This window comes from Hyposmocoma kahamanoa, unplaced genomic scaffold (assembly GCF_003589595.1).
Source record: "Hyposmocoma kahamanoa isolate Upper Pololo Valley unplaced genomic scaffold, ASM358959v1 124650, whole genome shotgun sequence".
In the NCBI taxonomy this organism is placed as follows: Eukaryota; Metazoa; Arthropoda; class Insecta; order Lepidoptera; family Cosmopterigidae; genus Hyposmocoma; species Hyposmocoma kahamanoa.
Genome location: NW_020653441.1, coordinates 1 through 19759, shown reverse-complemented (window position 1 = coordinate 19759; position 19759 = coordinate 1). Strand labels below are relative to the sequence as shown.

At 36.3% G+C, this 19759-nt stretch overlaps 1 protein-coding gene across 1 annotated transcript; it reads left to right on the top strand.

The window, feature by feature from the left end:
* Nucleotides 1-17751: 17751 nt before the first annotated feature.
* On the top strand, nucleotides 17752-18717 carry LOC113240223. The gene has a single exon (XM_026477472.1). The coding sequence runs from the start codon at nucleotides 17801-17803 to the stop codon at nucleotides 18518-18520; it is 720 nt and encodes a 239-aa protein (XP_026333257.1). The 5' UTR covers nucleotides 17752-17800; the 3' UTR covers nucleotides 18521-18717.
* The last annotated feature ends 1042 nt before the right edge of the window (nucleotides 18718-19759 follow it).

The window sequence follows — 19759 nt, the reverse complement described above, 5'->3', positions numbered from 1 at the left end:
CCATTTTCCCGCTAGTGCAAGTTCAGCCATAATAATTAATTTATATATTTTAACATCGAATACAAAATTTATGAAACCTATATACTTCTAACAAATAAGGTCAAAACAGTTTGATGAATTTTTTATTCTTTCCACTGAAGAAACGGCAAAGGTAATTGTTTTTAACTGCCACAAACAAAAGTCCACAGACTACAAAACAATTTAAAAATATTCCCGCTTTTATTTTTTGAAAAAACAAGTACTGTCATTGGCTAATGGTTTATTTTTATTTTATTTGTTGAGCATTGGCTATAGAGCCATCAGCTTAAACAAGCAACAAACAATTAAGAAACTCGAAACAAATTAATTTGTGATAAAACTGTAACTACAAAAAACTTGGCTAATGGCTTCAAAGTAAAACTTGAGACTGATCTTGGATAAGAGCAAGCGAAAAAATGTTCATAAATGTTCACAAAATGTTCAAGCAAAAATTTCTCACAAGTCGATCTTAGTGAAAAATTTTCTTAAGTGCGACTTTTGTTTTGTTCATAAATACGGGTGTGAGTGACGCTACAACTGTTAGGGACAGGCGTGACGCTTACCACCAGGCACAGACTTTTTAATCCCGTCACTTAGTATTATAAAAACCTATATTTCACATGTGACCTTAGAGGATGGAAAAATCATCCATAGTCTAAGCATGTGACACAACTAAAGAAAATATTAATTTACTGTGGTGCTTTGACATTTAGTGACGGTCTTCTACACCGTTGAATAATAAATATGAAGATTTAAATTAATCTTCTGGATCTCACAGGACATTGGCGAAATCGCCATTTTTTTTGTATAATTTTTATAATAATACTGAACTACCGTACATAGTTATTTTTACTTGACATTGGCAAAATCATTGATTATTTCGATGGGGCCATAAACATTTAAAAGAAGAAGAATAATTATGAAAATTTATTATGCTTTAATTTTCAACTTACGATAAATAAGAAACAAATTTAACAATCTACATCTTTAGATTTAAGTAGGCAATGTATCTTACGCATTGGCGTAATAAATAAGTATTTATTTTGTACTTGTGGAAAATTATCTTTAAAATATTGTGCATGAAGCTATCATTATTTTTAGAAAACTAGAAACAGGGTTTATGTAATCTAATGTTTACAGAAGTTTCGTATATTACAGTGCAGGTTTCTATTTTAGTTATTAATTTCTAGTGGTGACCAACCATTTAAAATATTTTTCTAGAGAATCCGTTTTAAGTTGTTTTGATCTACCACTTCCGAGAAAAAGTAAGTGCAAAACATTCATTTATCGTGGTCGCGTGCCCGCCATATAGCGTTCAACTAATTAATCAGAAAAACGCGTCACGGAGCTGCGGGCGGCGCGCGCGTACTTTTTCCAGCATACCACCTGGAAATGCGCACACGATCGCTTCTTTTTGCTGCAAAATACATTAATTTTCAATGCACCGAGAGCATTGAACGTCGGACGTTAATCTAGCAGGGAAGTGCACGCGTCATGTAAACAATATTATGCTCATATTGAAAAACATTTACAACGGTCAATGTTACATGAACACAGGTTTGTATGTACAGATACACATATTGCGTAGTACAGAATCTTTGCTGACGAGGAAATGGAGCTCACTTAACGAAAGTTGACTTACTGACTTCATTGTAGGTATTAGGTACAAGGTACTTCTAGTATTGAGTAAATGTCAGAAAAATTTGAAATGGTGGAAATTTATCAAAATTTCTTAGGTTTTTTTTATCCGAAAAAATAGTTTCGTTTCTATTATCATAAAAACTGGAAAAATAATAAAGAGAATGTCTTTTTCCCTTATTTTTTTTATAATATGAATATTTTTCCGTGACTCCACTAATTTACTAAGACAGGAGCACTATATTAGTACATAAAGTAATTTAAAATAATCCAAAAATGTTCGGTGCTCAAACGTTGCGTTAGTGTAATTTTTATATTACATATTTTTATTATTTATATATAAATGCATTTGGACTTCGTGTGTCTTATATACTAAAAACATTATTATATTTCAAAAAATAAAAAAGAATAGAATAGAAAATGTTTATTACTAAAAAATGACAGGTGTTTGTACTTACAGTTTTTAAACAAATTAATTGTTCGTTTAATTATTATAGTGTTTCGTATTTCTTAATTGTTGGATATCTTAACAGATGCTCTGAAGTCAATGCTCAATAAATAAATATTTAATAGCAGTAGAGCTCCTTGTGAAAATACTGCCACTGCCACCTTACCTATTTCTGCCACCTAGCATTAATGCGAACATAACTGCCTTCCGGTTTGAAAGGGTATATAGGGTATAGGGTATAGGGGTAGTAAAGTGGCACTGCAACGGTTCCGGATAGCGTGTCGCTTATCACCAGGCGCACGACTTGTTTCTCCCGTCTTAGGTTTGTAAAAAAAAAATTCATTGACAAAAAATTCCAGTTGGTCATTATTGAACTGTACTCACGTTACGTTACTTTGTCAATATTATTGTAAACCAAATGTTTATCGCTTTGGAACTCGGTCACAGGGCTGTGCCAATGTTCTACTTTATAAAAGGTTCGTATTTAAACCTACATTGATTTGTATCTAAGTAAGGCGCTTTAATAAAGGTAGTATTAACAAAAGCTTATGAACTTTATCGCCTTAACGTTTCTTTTATAATATGGTGGTGTTGTGAAATAAAATACTAAATTAGGAATTCAAAAAAGTTTATTATTTTCACTGCACTGGCTTCACTGATGTATAACATTAGTAACATATTATAACATTATTACTATTATAATATTATATATTATAATAGTAATAATGTTAGTAATAATGTTACTATTTATAATCTAGCCATTATACAAGACTAATAAGCACTTTTAAGTAACATAATTTCCTAAAATAAAAGTAACTTATATAAAGAAAAATTGTCCATCGACAAAACATCTTTTAGTATTAGTTAAGGGGAAGACACTTTGTTTGTGTGTTCGTAGTCTAGTTAGCACTAGCACAAATATTTATTTTATTCGTTATAATTAACTACACTAACTCAAAAGGTTTAGTTCTTTGTTGTCTACGCACTATATTTGTATTGTGTAGTAGCTGTATAGCCTCTATGTTCACGTGATGATGAAGTCTAGGTTCGTGAGCTTCGGCGTACTTTATTATCACTTTATTTACAGGCTATAGAGCCTGCTAAATGAGGATCTGCATCGTGATTTGGATATAGATCCAAATCACGATGCAGATCCTCATTTCGTATATACCAAGGTAAGCCCACAATTGTCCTCACTATTTAATTTTGGAAGCATTGTATCCTCTGTATATTGCTTTTAGCGGCACAGCCCCTGAGGCTGGATACCATAGGTCCACACTGGCATAAGGACCTATTTATACAATAATATTTTATTGCACACAGGAAGAGAATTTTCTTTAAACGTGAGCCTAATTCTAGAAAAAACTTATTACACTAGAAAACCTGTTAAAATAATGTTACATTTTAAATATTGGGCGGTAGCAACCAGGCAATATAAACTATTATAAACCGAGGAGAGGCCCAGTCCATTGACGTGGAAGTTTTCAATTATTCAACAATAATAAAATTGTAAATTATTACTTGGCAAAAAAAAACTGGTTTACATAAAACTCTCTTGAAAGCCTCATACTTATACCATATTTCCATTAAAAAAACTTTTAAACGGATCACTGGCACGCGCTACAGTTCATAAACTAGACATATTTTATAAAAAAAAAACAGCAACAAAAAGCTTCACCACGGCAAAAACGACACGAGCTAACAGTCACATTGCTATTCTGAACGCAATGGATCTTTTTTAAATTAACGAATGAGCATGCTTTGGATGCTAGTATCTCATTATTGTTGGGGCGCTAATTGCTCGTGGTCTCTAGAGAGAGGTCCATAATGCATCTGCAGTAATTGTGGCGATACTTGACCATCGTCTCGTGACGCACGCGATTGCTTTTTTCGCGGGTGCAACGGAGCGAATGACGGCGAGGAAAAACGCGGAATGAGGTTACCCGAACGGTATTGTGCGCTGCAAAAACCCTGGGTCACCGGCCTATCTATTAGCCCGAAACGTTTCATGCTACAATTTCACTTGTTTTATTTTAGAAAATAACTTGGAACGTCTATTTAATAATAAATCAGGAGTGATGCAGATGTGGGTTATGACGCCATCTGCAAATGTGGACACAGATGCGGGATTTCCAGTGTTGAAATCTGACACCTTCAATGTGCCTGTAGTTTCACCAGTATCCTTGTACATTTCAAAACCGGAACCGGAACGTAGTACTGCTCACATAACTTCTTGCCGACAGAAACAGGTATAGTAGCAGTACTTATCTGTGGAACGGAACGTTACAAGTATTTGTATATAATTTACGTTTTGATAAAAATCTAGATAAAGTATTTTCTTCGTAATACAATTTTATACACTACGGCAGTTCATAACTTTGCCATTGCTTTCCTTCATAGCCACTAAAATTTGATTCAAACGTAATGTTGAATGGGTGTCCGTGGGGGTAGCGAGAGACGCGAGACGGGCGACCCAGCGATCGCCGTCTCTGTTGACGCAGGGTGATTCCAATGACCAAGAACCGCGCTCAAGGCGAGGCCTCGTTCGTTTCTCAATTGTCGCTAGTAAAGATGAAACGGATAGTGATTTGATCGGATATCCGGCGAGCAACTAGGTCGTATAACCGGATATCCGGCGAGCAATTAGGCCGTATAGCCGGATATCCGGCCTCCAGGTATCGGACCCACTGTCGCAAACATGTCGCGACCAGTTTATAGTGCGCATTGACGTGATTAATTAATTAGTGAATAATTGCACTTTCACATTGACGATTTGAGTTGTTGTGATTACTTGGTTTTTGTTAAAATGTAAAATTTATTTGATATTACAAACAAAAACACAATAGAATAATGTTAACAGTAAAAAATAGCAAATTTAGCAATATTTAAACATGAGTGCTATTTGTTTGTTGTACTGAAAGCATATTTCTTATGGTGGAGAAGGAAAAAAAGCAAGTGTTTGTGATCTACCTATTCGAAAACGTTTTACCACACCAGTTTTTGCTGATAAAGTAGTTTATAAATCAACTTACCCGTTCATTATTATCGGTACACATTGTTCATACGAAAACATAATTATTTTAAATCGATTATTATTTGAAGACAGTTTTAATCGATCGTGATTTCGACCCTTTCGTTTGATGGTCTGGTAATATCAAGCAGTACCTACATTTAACAAAGTTTATAGTGAAATTAGTATTAGTGAAACACTGTCCTCTGAAATTGGTCTCGTTTATGAACGTAACCGACTTTTACCACTTAACGCAGAAATACTTATCCATAATAATTTAATTTTGCCTTTATTGAAATTTGAGTACTAAATTTACAGATGACGTTAGTTATATATAGTCAGTAGTGGCGACTAATTTACTGTTACCTACACGAACAGATTGTCAATGATCGTTTAGTTGCTATTTATTTATCATATCGTCGGGGATATTGCAAATCCGCGTATGTAGTATTGGTAAAAAGCGCGTATCTGCACCAAAACAAATTTCACAGGAGAGGGAATTACCTTTATTACTTTGTTACCTATTTCAATGGCTACGACTTTCGTTTTTGCACAGAAAGCGTTAATTTATGTTGTCTACGGATTGATAATAATAGATTCCCGTAAATCACGCGAATTTGGTTGCCACGATATTTACGCGGATTTGATTTGGCGACTAAATTACCGAAATGGAGGTGTCTCCATGTGTATGAACAAAAGCTAGTTTCGAGTAATTGTACAATCTCCGACAATATTACTATCTCTTTAATCAACAAATCAATTTCTTTGGCGTACTGATTGTGAATTTTTCTGTTCTAAATATCCGGTATCCGACCGAATATTACCCAATTATCCGGTATCCGCCCGGATAGTAAAATTAGACCGGATAGACCGGATAGTTACCGGATATCCGTTTCATCTCTTGTCGCTAGCCCACACGACGCAGATTTAAAATTTCAAAATAACGATTTCAGAAACCGACGTTTTTTTGAAAATAAATTCCTATTAAATAATTTATTAGTGATAGTGAGATTTCTCTATAGGGAGCTCCGTCACTGCTGAAAACAGCTACGTCACTTTTGAAGAATTACATCACGGCTAACAACTTCGTTACTGTTGTACGACCTTCTGGTTGGTGAAGCCCCTTAGCTTCCAACCTTTTCACTGCGTGCGCGCTAGCGTCGAACACCAACTACACCGTTCCGCCGGTTGTCATCCACGGCCGGACACACTTCTTAGGGGAATACGGAATTCCAGAGACGGAAACAACTAATCTTTAGGCTAACCACGGCCCTGTAGTTGAGTGTGTGCGTTATTATGTTGTTATTATTATTATTAATAATAAATATAAATAATTCATAATAATAATGTTAAGGGAACTTTTTGAAATTTTATATTATTAAAAATAACTACCTACCTACAATAAAATAACATAGATAATTCATTAAAAAAAACATGGATCATATAGTATAACACGACTTGCAGTTGGAGGTATGTTATGTCTGGATAAGGTTTTGGAAAAGTCATATTGTCATTTTGTGTAAGAATATTGTCATTTTGTGCAAAATATTGTCATTTTATGTATAAAACTATTTTTTTGTTTGTTTAATAATCTCTTAGCAGTTTTGTCTCCTTTTTTTCTATACAGTATTTTTGTTTCTATTTTCGTTTTAAATGAAGGCTTTTTTTCGTAAATGTTGTATACGCCTGTAATGGCACAACATAGGTATACAAATTTATATGTTAAAATATTGTAAGTTTCTCTATGTACGTGCCCATGGTGTGTCTAAATAAATGAACATTAAAAAATAGGTGGCAATCATTGACTTACAAATAAATGGACGACGGGTCTAATACAAAAACCACGAAAAAAATGTCCCAAGTCAACCTATTTAAACGTAGTGACATGTAAAGGAATATGAAAAAGCTAAAACGTTGAATTTCAATTGTAATGTCATCGCAGCACTGTCTAATTTTGCTTGCTTCGCTGTCAGTCGAACAAACGAAGACTAAAGCGTGAATGACGCTCTGTATACGATTTTAACGCCCTATAAGTTCGGACACGTTTTAGCGCGGACCCGACGTCCATATAATTGTAAGTCAATGGTGGCAATACTTTATAATGTCAGAAATGATGGCGGAAAAACTCAGGATAGTATTTACTATTTATAGAACCCAGAGCATAAGTATATAATCTTATCGGCAATGTATGTAATCCGGTATTCTAAACAATGCCGGACGCGCATTAGGCAATGTATGAAGTTAAATGTAGATGCAAAAAGCAATGTGATAATAGGAAGTGCTTGTGTGTTAAGAAGAATATTGTATGCACATCCAAGCATCACGATAGTTCATCTTGTAATAATAAGTAGGTAATTAGAAGAATTGGTAATTAAATTACAAATGATATTTGCTTAGAGAAATCCCTATTCTTCGAACAGAATATTATACTATAGTACCAACGATAACTGACACACTAAACATGTACGCCACACAAATCAAACTTAATAAGTTTAATCTTTTTTTTTAAATAGTTTAATGCATAAAGTATATCAGATAGTGACTTAATACATCATTTTGTTGTATATTACATATATTTGTATATTGCATATACTAAGTGATTATCTGATATTTCAAAGTAAATCCAATAATTCTTTGACTTACTATAAAAATTTAAACTCAACTTTATTGGACTCGAGCACCCGTTCAACTTTTAGGAACATTAAATTTTCATTGTTTGTGTAAAGTACACCATTGATTGTGTAGCTTTTGTTCAAAAATGGTATTCATAATCATTTTCAACCCAGTCGCTCTAGCAGCTTTTTCGTATAATACACTAACCTAACCTAAATCCACGGGAGGGGGTTTAACCAGCTTCGAAACGCAAATAGAAATGACTAATTTGATTTTTTTGCTTTCATTTAATACTTTGCCAAATCTACAGCCGGGAAAGTTATTGCTAGAAAAAGTCAATTTATTTTTTAATTTATTTCTTTAAACGTTATTTTCTCGGTTTTGAGATTTTGTCACAAGCGCCCTTTCAACTAACGGCGGTAGAAAATTTTAAATTGTTTCTGAAAATTTGTAATTTACTTTGTGGTACAATCGAAGTGTTTATACATACATACATGCAATAATTAAAAAAATAACTATTGTAGACATTGACTAAAGAATCCCTGTATTCTATAGAATGACTAGGTATTTTTACAATCCCTGAATTATACACATTGCCCTTAAAATATAAATTTTCTGATCAAGAGTCAGCTAGGCTAGGCTAGAATGTGGCGAAGACCATACCTTCGCCACATTCTGTGCAGTGTGATTTGAATTTACATTGCATTTTGATGTGTCCTTAACGGCAACAATGAACATTTGTTATCAGTAAGCCAATATTTCTTTCAGAAATTTAATTTTTTTCGAAGAATTCGTTTTTCGTAGAGTTGTGATAAATCACAAAAAAATGTTTAAAAACAAGCTCTTCTTTGCTTTTTTGTAATTAATTTTGTCGCTATGTTTTGTGTTTAATTTTTAGTTAGGTAACTAATTTTAACTCAGGTTGGTTAATATTAATGAACTCGTTTGGCAAATAATGGGCACGCTTGAATTTATGCCCTACATGCATTGACTTACAAATAAATGGACGACGGATCTAATACAAAAACCACGAAAAAAATGTCCCAAGTCAACCTATTTAAACGTAGTAACATGTAAAAGAATATGAAAAAGCTAAAACGTTGAATTTAAATTGTAATGTCATCGCAGTACTGTCTAATTTTACTTGCTTCGCTGTCAGTCGAAGAAACGAAGACTAAAGTGTGAATGACGCTCTATATACGATTTTAACGCCCTATAAGTTCGGACACTTTTTAGCGCGGACCCGACGTCCATATAATTGTAAGTCAATGCCTACATGCAATATTTTTATTACAATACGAAAAAGGTTTTATTCATTTAAATGTGTCTCTGGCTTGATGTCCTCATCTAAAGAAACATTCGTTCCTAATTTAAATTTAAAACATAAAACCCGTGTACAAGAATATAACAGTCTCACTCACTTCATTGTATAAAACGGTGGGAATTGTTGAAAATTCATCTATGAGTATGAACTGTACTTGTCTGTTAGATAATTTTTTATGAGTTATCTCGGTTTATTCACGATTTTAAGTTATTACAACATTAAGTACTGCGCGGTAGCGGTAGCGTCGTCACTAATGACTAAATTAGTAACCTACTAATTATTTTCGTATTAAAATGATTTGAATGATCATTCAACTAATCCATAGATTTCATAGATCATTCTCTGGCTCTTGTACCTTACTCGAATGACTCAAGTCAGCGTTGGCTTTTTTGTCTACTTTATTGGCGTATTTTTTTAAATCTCTCGATTCTATTCTAATAATCCAAGTATTATTTCTACCGATAAAATTAGTTGATATCGCATTTTGCTCCTATGAATCTAAGAAAAAAATATGAATTCTCGTGATAACCTTACTTAAGGTAAATATCGTAAATGTGACTGGTCACCGCCCACCTCGTAACCCTAAATTACGTCGTGAGTTGCTAGATTTAACTAGAAATTATGCTTCATGGACTCAAAAGGACTAGAGTATTGTTTTCAGATAGGATATTTCTCTAAATGGTGAAGATCGACGACGTGGAAGTGTGTTTTGAAGAAATTACGCCTTATGATGCAGGCTCCATCATGTTTTGGGCAGTGATTAATTCGAAGGATCGTACGGAGTTAGTTTTTATCGAAATCGGTACATTGAATGCACACCGGTACATGACGGAGATTCTCATTCTTCTCGATTGGCCCGCTCTCCGACCGTTTTTGGAGAAGGTCAGTGCAGACAGCAGCACAAAACATTAGGGAGATAAAGAATGACAAGAGGCCTTATGGAATATCCTCGAAAGCGTGCCTAGAAGAATAGGTACAAGCTGTGACTTTGGCAAGAGGAGGCCACACTCTTTTAATGGTTACCATTTTGCTTTACATTATTAGAAAATAAAAAATCTTTTGATTATTCTTTTACTTAACAAGTAGTACAATCTACTGGCGTGGTGGCTTAAATTCGAACATAGATCGAAATTTATTTTAACAACTTGCTGAAACCACTTTCTGCATTTTCTCATTCAAGATTTTGAGGATACTACATAAATAAACAATTTAAATGGTACGTGACTCAGTCAAATAGCTTATTTGCTTATGTTTTCGTTTTTTTGCAAGTCTAGCCACAGTTCGTTGGAATTTAATTTGTTTTTCGGTACCTTTATTATTTTACTTCTCTAAAATATTTACGGGAAGAACTAAACTGAAACGGGTTATTAAATAAATTTCAATATTATATTGAAAAGAGAACGCGGGTCTCTGGTCTCTATATATATAGATATATATATATAGATCAGATCTCCGATACGGATCAGCTGCCGTCATGCTTTGCTGTCAGTAAACTCCTCAGAGGATGGAAAAATTAATAGTCTAGGGTAAACTTGCACAAATCATGTCATAGTGTACTGTTTATACAGTACACTACGACATGATTACGACGAATTATCTAAATGATAAATACTTATAAAAGTATTTATTATTTAGATAATTATTGAGCATTGGCTTATAGAGTTATCAGATTAAAAAGGTAACAAATAATTATGAAACTCAAAAAGCTCAAAAGTAATTATACTTAACCTAAAAATTAATTCGTGTCAAAATTGTACCACTACAAAAAAGCCTGACAAATATTATTATTTAATGAGCATTGGCTATAGCCATATATATATAGCCATCAGTACAAAAAGATAACAAATCATTTATAAAGTCAAAACGTAATACACTTAACGTAAAAATTATTTCGTGTCCAAACTGTAATTGCATACACCTATAACATATATAAACAAATGGCTGGTTTTAATAGTTATATAGTTTTAACACTATGAATAGTTAATTTTCAGTTTATATATGTTATGTTATAAGTTTCCTAATTATTTGTTGTCTTTTTAGGCTCATGGCTAAAGAGCCATGAGCCTAAAAATTGAATAAAGATTCAATGCTCACATCATCATCATTATATATAAATAAATAATTATTTGAGCATTGGCTGTTAGAGCCATCAGCTTAAAATGATAACAAACACAAACAACTCAAAACGAATATAACTTAAAATAAAAAATAATTCATTTCAAAATTGTAACTCTACCTCTTAATTACAAGAGTCCGCATTTTTTCCTTATATCGCGTGTAAAGACTTTTTAATATTATTGTCCTGTGGGACTAGGGCGAGTTAGATATCGCAGTACAAAGGAAGCCGCCGACTCCACAGTTCTACAGAACGAAGGCACAGCAAATGCACCGATCACGAGGCGCTGGATCAGCACACGTGTCGCGTTTTACCGGAACAACGTAATTTCTCAGTCAACTCACTTTTGGTTCAACCTTCGTACAATTGTCACCTATCCTTAGAAATTAATATTGTAATTTTATTTCTTTAAAATTAAATTAGTTATAAAAAGTTTTGGTTTTTTTTCGAACCTTCGGCTGCAGTTATCTTAATTGGCGCAGTCGGTAGGATTCTCGCGGGCCGGTTCGCGAGCGCGCATCAAACTCTGCACCACGTTCGCGACTTCCCCGGGTAGCTATCAAGCACCGCTGCTGAGAATCCAGAATCTACGAGCTGCAGCCCAGGCGAATCAAGAAATCGATTCCGGAAGAAGACCAGAGATGAAATTAATGTGAGTACATTAGAATCGTTCTTGTGTTGCTTGCTTCCTTAGTCCCTAACTTAAAATCCTTCCAAAATTTTTCATCCCAGAAATTCGGGACCCCGGAAACCTGCATCGCGCCAGGCTCGCCGGAAAGAGATAGATTCATTTAGAGATTTAGATTTTAATTTAGACACTTTATTTGAAGAAAGGACAATGGCCCGGACGAACCGGACTCAATTTATAAGGCTCTGCGCCTAGTCCCGGACTTCGATGGTAACCCTAATATACTTACACGATTCATTCGATTATGTGACCAAATTGTCCATACATATATGAGCAATACCCCAGGGAGTGAATTATCCAATTTATGCCTGTTAAACGGAATCTTAAATAAGATCACAGGCACAGCCTCATGTACTATAAACTCTAATGGCATACCCGATAGTTGGGTGGGCATTAGAACTGCTCTAATTAATAATTTTTCTGACCAACGTGACGAGACTACCCTATACAATGACCTCTCGTTAGCCACACAGGGTAACAGGTCCCCTCAGGACTTTTACGACCACTGTCAGACGTTACTAAGTACCATAATGACGTATGTGTCCCTGCATGAGAATATTAGTACTACTATAGAAGCTAAAAGGTCCCTTTATAAAAAAGTAGCTATGCAGGCCTTTGTGCGAGGCTTAAAAGAACCCTTAGGGTCGCGTGTGAGATGTATGCGACCCGACACTATAGAAAAGGCACTTGAGTACGTCCAAGAAGAAATGAATGTTATTTATTTGCAACAACGAGATTCTTCTAAGGTTTCTTCACAAAACTTTAAAGTGACCATGCCTTCACCTAATCTAGGATATCTCCCACCTCGTCCGAGTTACCAACCTCAGACTCCAAATTGGCCATCTCCTCTTGGACAGCGGCCTCCGCATCAACCCCCTCAACCGTTTAAATTCAATCATATGCAACCACAGGCACACAATCGTATGCCCTCCAGAACCCAGCAAATGTTCCGTGCACTTCCACCGAATTACAACCCACGGAGTAACGTATTCCGTTTGCCACCCAGACACAACCTTCCATACGGCACCCATAAACCCATGAGTGGAGTACAGGCATTTACTCCAAAAGTTTTACCTCCATTAGGCCATGATCGTTTCAACAAGTCCCATGAAATGCATGTAAATGAATGTGCACCCTACACAGTTGACTCTTATTACAGCGGCTACTATACAGAGCCGGAATACTATCACGGCACGGGCTATGCCGACTGTGAAGATTATGTTACAGGTTACGCGGAACACGAACATAGTATTCAATACGATAGCGCCGACCAGTACTCGGAACTGACTGATAGGTACCAGCTGACTGATGGTTATGAATGTCAAGCTGAACCCAACACTAGCACTGACCCAAATTTTCGGTTAGACCGGAAGTTACAAAAGCCAAAATAGAACTAAATCTACAGTCACAAAGACAGTTGCCATATATCCAAATTACGAATCCTCCTCTTAAATTTTTGATAGACACCGGTGCTAATCAATCATTTATTAGTCCCGAAGCAGTAGAACGATATTTTGCTCATTTCCCTATCAACTATGACCCTTTCGAAGTTACTAATGTGCATGCAATAAGTAAGAACGATTACTCAATAACTTTACCCTCCTTTTCCGAATTCAATGACAAAGGTGACATAAAGTTGTTCATTTACCGCTTCCATAATTACTTTGACGGCCTTATAGGTCTAGATTTACTGACAAAATGGGAGGCAAAAATTGATTTAAAAAATAAAATTCTTTTAACGCAATCCTCTAGTAACCCTATCCGCATGTATAACTCTTGTAATGTAAATTACTATGAGGAAATGATCCCGGCCGGTACATCAAAAATAATTAGAATCCCTATTAATGCCTCCGACGGCGAAGTTTTAGTAAAAGAGCAAATTATTAGTAATTGTATGATCCACGAGTGCCTAACAATTGTCAAAAATAATAAAGGCTACTTGGAAGTTGAAAATAGTTCTCCAAATGACGTAATATTCTCACTCGACCGACCAGCGCAGGCTGACATTTTTAATATTGAGTGCACGCGTACCGAACAGACTTCGGAACGCGCACAAGACGTCGTAACTCGACTACGTACCGACCACTTAAATGACGAGGAGACAGCTAATTTGAATTTACTTTGTTCTCGTTATTCCGACGTATTTTACATTGAAGGAGAACCTCTGACCTTTACCAACAAGATTAAACATCGTATTAGGACGACTGACGAACAACCAATCTACACAAAGAGTTACCGCTACCCTTTCGTGCACAGACAAGAAGTTAGAGACCAGATAGCTAAGATGTTGGAACAAGGCATTATACAACCCTCCGACTCTGCCTGGAGCTCTCCTATATGGGTAGTACCCAAGAAGGCAGACGCTTCTGGTAAACAGAAGTGGCGCCTTGTAGTCGATTTTCGGAAGTTAAATGACAAAACTATTGACGACAAATACCCGATACCGAACATTACCGACGTACTTGACAAGTTAGGAAGATGCCACTATTTTACTACTCTAGATTTAGCGAGTGGGTTCTACCAAGTCGAAATGGACCCACAGGACATTTCTAAGACAGCGTTTAACGTAGAACATGGACATTTCGAGTTCCTACGAATGCCCATGGGTCTAAAAAACTCGCCCTCCACTTTTCAGCGCGTGATGGACAATGTCCTCCGTGGTCTTCAAAATGATATTTGTCTCGTGTACCTAGACCATATAATAGTGTTCAGCACATCCCTTCAGGAGCATATGACCAACCTTGAAAAAGTTTTTCTTAGACTTAGAGAGTCTAACTTCAAAATCCAAATGGACAAATCCGAATTTTTAAAAAAAGAAACAGCCTACCTGGGTCATATTATCAGCGAAGATGGTATCAAACCGAACCCTGATAAAATTTCAGCCATACAAAAATATCCTATCCCTAGAACTCCCAAAGAAATAAAACAGTTCTTAGGCCTTCTCGGTTATTACCGAAAATTTATCCCAGATTTTGCCCGTATTACAAAACCCCTTACATCTTGTCTGAAAAAAGGAAAGAAAATCACCCTTGATCCCGATTATACAAACTGTTTTGAAAAATGTAAAACGCTTCTTTCAAATGACCCCGTCTTACAGTACCCTGACTTCTCTAAAGAATTTATTTTGACAACCGACGCATCAAACGTAGCAATAGCTGGAATACTTTCCCAAGGCCCTATTGGATCTGACAGACCAGTATGTTACGCATCTCGCACCCTTAACGACAGTGAACAAAATTACAGCACAATAGAGAAAGAGTTACTTGCCATAGTGTGGGCCACAAAATATTTCAGACCTTACCTTTTCGGACGAAAATTTAAAATTTTGACTGACCATAAACCTTTACAGTGGATGGTAAATTTAAAAGAGCCTAACTCACGACTGACAAGATGGCGACTGAGACTTAGTGAATATGACTTTACAGTGATATATAAGAAAGGAAAATCCAACACCAATGCTGACGCTCTTTCCAGGGTAGAAATACACAATGAAGAAATTGAGTCCATAGTAGACGAGCTCTGCTCAATTTTACCCAATGCTTCAGAAGGACCTCACTCTAAAGTCATTTCGACCACAGCGACGGCACATACAAGTGCAGAGCACCCAATTTTAGAAGTTCCCATTACAGACGACCCTATTAACAGATTTCATAGACAAATTATTTTTACCATAGTAGATGATGTAAAAAGAAAGCCAATCGTAACTAAGCCATTCGACACCCATACTCGTATAGCAATACAACTTTCTAAATCAAACTTAGAACAAGACGTAATTAATGCCGTTAAAGAATACGTTAATCCAAAAGTTAAAACTGGCATTCTTATACAACCCCCTCTGGGTATGTATGAAATCATCCCCATTATTCAGAATCAATTTAGAAGTTCCGCCATGTACCTCATGTTAAGTAAAGTAGAATTGGAAAATGTTAAAGATTATCTTCGCCAACAGGAAATAATTCACAATTACCATGACGGTAAGACCAACCATCGTGGTATTACGGAATGCTATCTTGCCCTTTCACGCAGATTTTACTGGCCAAAAATGAAGGAACACGTAACAAAATTTATAAACGACTGTACCACTTGTGGGCAGGCGAAATACGATAGAAACCCTATCAAGCCAAAATTTAACATTGTACCCCCAGCCATGAAACCTTTTGAGACAGTCCACATGGACTTATTCACAGTACAAAACGAGAAATATGTCACTTTCATGGATGTCTTTACGAAATATGGTCAAGCATACCACCTACGCGATGGAACTGCCGTTAGTGTCATCCAAGCTTTATTGCAGTATTGCACCCATCACGGAGTCCCTATTACTATAATAACCGATAATGGTACCGAATTTACCAACCAGCTCTTTGTCGAATTTACGAAATTTCATAAGATAAACCACCATAGAATTCTGGCACATTCCCCTAATGATAATGGCATCATAGAACGCTTTCACTCCACGCTACTAGAACACCTCCGTATCCTTAAATTAAAGCAAAAAGATGAACCAATCGTTAATCTCATACCCTATGCCCTAATAGCATATAATAGTTCTATCCATAGCTTTACAAAATGCCGACCCTTTGACCTAATGACAGGACATTTCGACCCACGAAACCCGATCGATACTGACATCACAGAACGACTACTGCAACAATACGTTCAAAACCATAGCGAACTAATGAAAAAGGTCTATGATATTATAAATGAGACATCTCTTGCTAACCGTACCACTATAATAGAGAACAGGAATAAAGATCGGGAACCCGAAGTTGAATACTCCCCGCAACAACAGGTATTCATTAAAAATCCTTTAGCCAGCCGACAGAAAATCGCTCCGCGTTACACGCAGGATGTTGTCCTTGCGGACCTTCCCATACATATATATACCTCAAAGAAACGTGGGCCAGTAGCTAAATCGCGACTGAAACGCGTTCCTAAAGGTACTCAATTGTTACAGGACTCTTTTATCACTGATGATCCCCCTGACGCACGCCCTGGAGATAAAACTTGAGAGCTTAGCCGACGGACCTGGATTACTGCCATACAAACTTGGACCAATGCGACTCATTACCCATCACCACACCTACCTACAGTACATTAAACTTGACTATATTGAAGACAAAATTGACTCTTTGAAAAGACAATTACATACGTACGAGATACGACTAAATAATGACACCTTCCTTTTATTCGAAAACCAGATTGACTATCTCCTAGGTAATTTAGATAAAACATCAAATCAATTAAAATCGTTAGAGCCCGTTAGAGCTAAAAGAGGTCTTGTAGATGGTCTTGGCTCGGTAATCAAAAGTATAACCGGGAACCTCGATCAATCAGATGCCGTTCATTATAACAATCTTATTAAAGAATTACAGATTAACCAAAATAAGGTAGTGTCTGAATTAAATAGTCATGTGAGTCTTAATAAAGATTGGATAAGTCACCATAGTAAAGTTTTGGACACATTGGTTGAAAATCAGAGTAAAATTAATACAACGTTAGAAATACTACTAGATGTAAATGCCGATAAAGAAAAGAGTTTAATTCAAATCGCAAAATTTTCCCAGATTTTGGCAATTTTGAATGAAAATGTAGAAGACTTAAAATACGAACTAATTAGAATAGAAAACTGTTTATCTTTTATACGTGCTGCGAGCACGCACCATTCTATGTTAGATATTAATGTCCTTAGGAATATGATAGATAAGTTAAAATTAATATATGGAAGAGATAGAATTTTAGGATTAGAACTTAGAGAATATTATGATATAATACGACCAGGTTTTTACTATGTAGACAAACAAATAATTATAACTTTTCAATTTCCCATAGTTTCAGTAGACGTATACGACCTTTTTAGATTATCTGTAGTACCTAATAAAGATAGGCAAGCCCTTATCCCTTCTTACCCTTTCATAGCAACTCATGAGAACGTATTCGTGTACATGGAGGCAGAATGCCCGAAGTTCAGTCACAGTTACCTCTGCAATAAAGGAACCAACCTTCAACTCCGGGCTACCCCAGACTGCGTACACCAACTAATAATAAACCAAGACTTACAGGAATCCTGCCAAGTAACAACAGTACTACTACAAAAGCCAGCAATGGAACAGCTCGATGATCAGCACTACGTCGTCTCGTTCCCTCAGCCGACGAGAGTTCAATTAACATGCGAAAGAGAAGATTACAATTTACTGCAAGGGAGTTACCTAGTGACTATTCCCCTCAATTGCTATCTACGGACCGCAGAGTTCACCATTACGAATGACAAGGACGAAATAAAAGGTCATCCTCTGAAGCTCACTAAAATCCCATATGACGTAATGAAACAAGTTGCAACCCCAAGCCACGTACACCTGAAATCTATTGATTTGAAAGGACTACACAACGTCCAGAGCAAACTTTTAGTCGAGCCTCCCTTAACACTCGATACAAATGAAACCAATGTCCTATATCACACAACGATACCCCTATACGTGATAATAATAGGTGCATGCGCACTCGTTATAGCCATTAGAAGCCGAAGACGCAACTTATGGAACTGCAAACTTCGAAACGCCCAAGAAGCCAAACCAACATTCAATCAGACTCTCGAAGACCCTGAAAAAGCTGAAAATCATATAGATGGCCTACCAGCAATATTTTCACTAAACGTTAGAAAATAATTGCTCATCTGAGGGTGGAGGAGTTAGATATCGCAGTACAAAGGAAGCCGCCGACTCCACAGTTCTACAGAACGAAGGCACAGCAAATGCACCGATCACGAGGCGCTGGATCAGCACACGTGTCGCGTTTTACCGGAACAACGTAATTTCTCAGTCAACTCACTTTTGGTTCAACCTTCGTACAATTGTCACCTATCCTTAGAAATTAATATTGTAATTTTATTTCTTTAAAATTAAATTAGTTATAAAAAGTTTTGGTTTTTTTTCGAACCTTCGGCTGCAGTTATCTTAATTGGCGTGAGCGTGAGTTATGTATGGATGTATTATTTATTTATTGAGCATTGGCTACAGAGCCGTCTTCTTCAAATGGTAACAAATAATAAAGAAACTCAAAACGTATAATATGTATTTATTTAGAGTAACGAGCCCTATACCCCACCTACGGTGGGGTCGGGCTCGGCCTGCGGCGTGTGGTCGGTTTCAGATTACGGGGTGTGCTTATACTCTTCGGTGGCACAGTGATTAGTACTATGGGCGCTTGATGAGGAGGTTTCAAATACGATCCCTGATTTGAGCCAAAAAATATTTTTAAATTGGTTTTGGTCAGGGTATTCTGGGTATTGCCTTATATATTGAGATCAGAAATTTGGAATTATTGTTTGGTATTTTTTCCTTAAATACTTCTATTTTTGGCATAGCTTCCAAGAAAAAAGAATCTAACGAAGAGAAGGTCGAGATACAACAATGCTATAACTATCTTATTTTCATTACATCGGGAAGTACGTCTTACATTTTGAACAATTGTGAAATCTTGTACCGTGATAGAGTCTCCGTGTACCACCTACGTAAGGTGGCGTGAGGACGCTACGGGCTTCGCCCTCCGCTACACCTCGGCCAACGGCCTCGGCACTTATGATTTAAAAAAAATTACCATAGCTTTTTAAGAGCGGCCATAATTTTGACTGCAAATTATTATTAAACACCCATAGAGATCTCCACATGGCGATTTTCAACTGAATTAGAGCAAAATTTCAATCTGCCTCATTGACTTACAATTATATGGACGTCGGGTCCGCGCTAAAAAGTGTCCGCACTTGTAAGGCGCTAAAATCGTATACAGAGCGCGACACTCCGCTTTAGTCTTCATTTGTTCTACTGACAGCGCGATACTGCGATGACATTACAATTTAAATTTCGAATAGGTTGACTTGGGACATTTTTTTCGTGGTTTTTGTAATA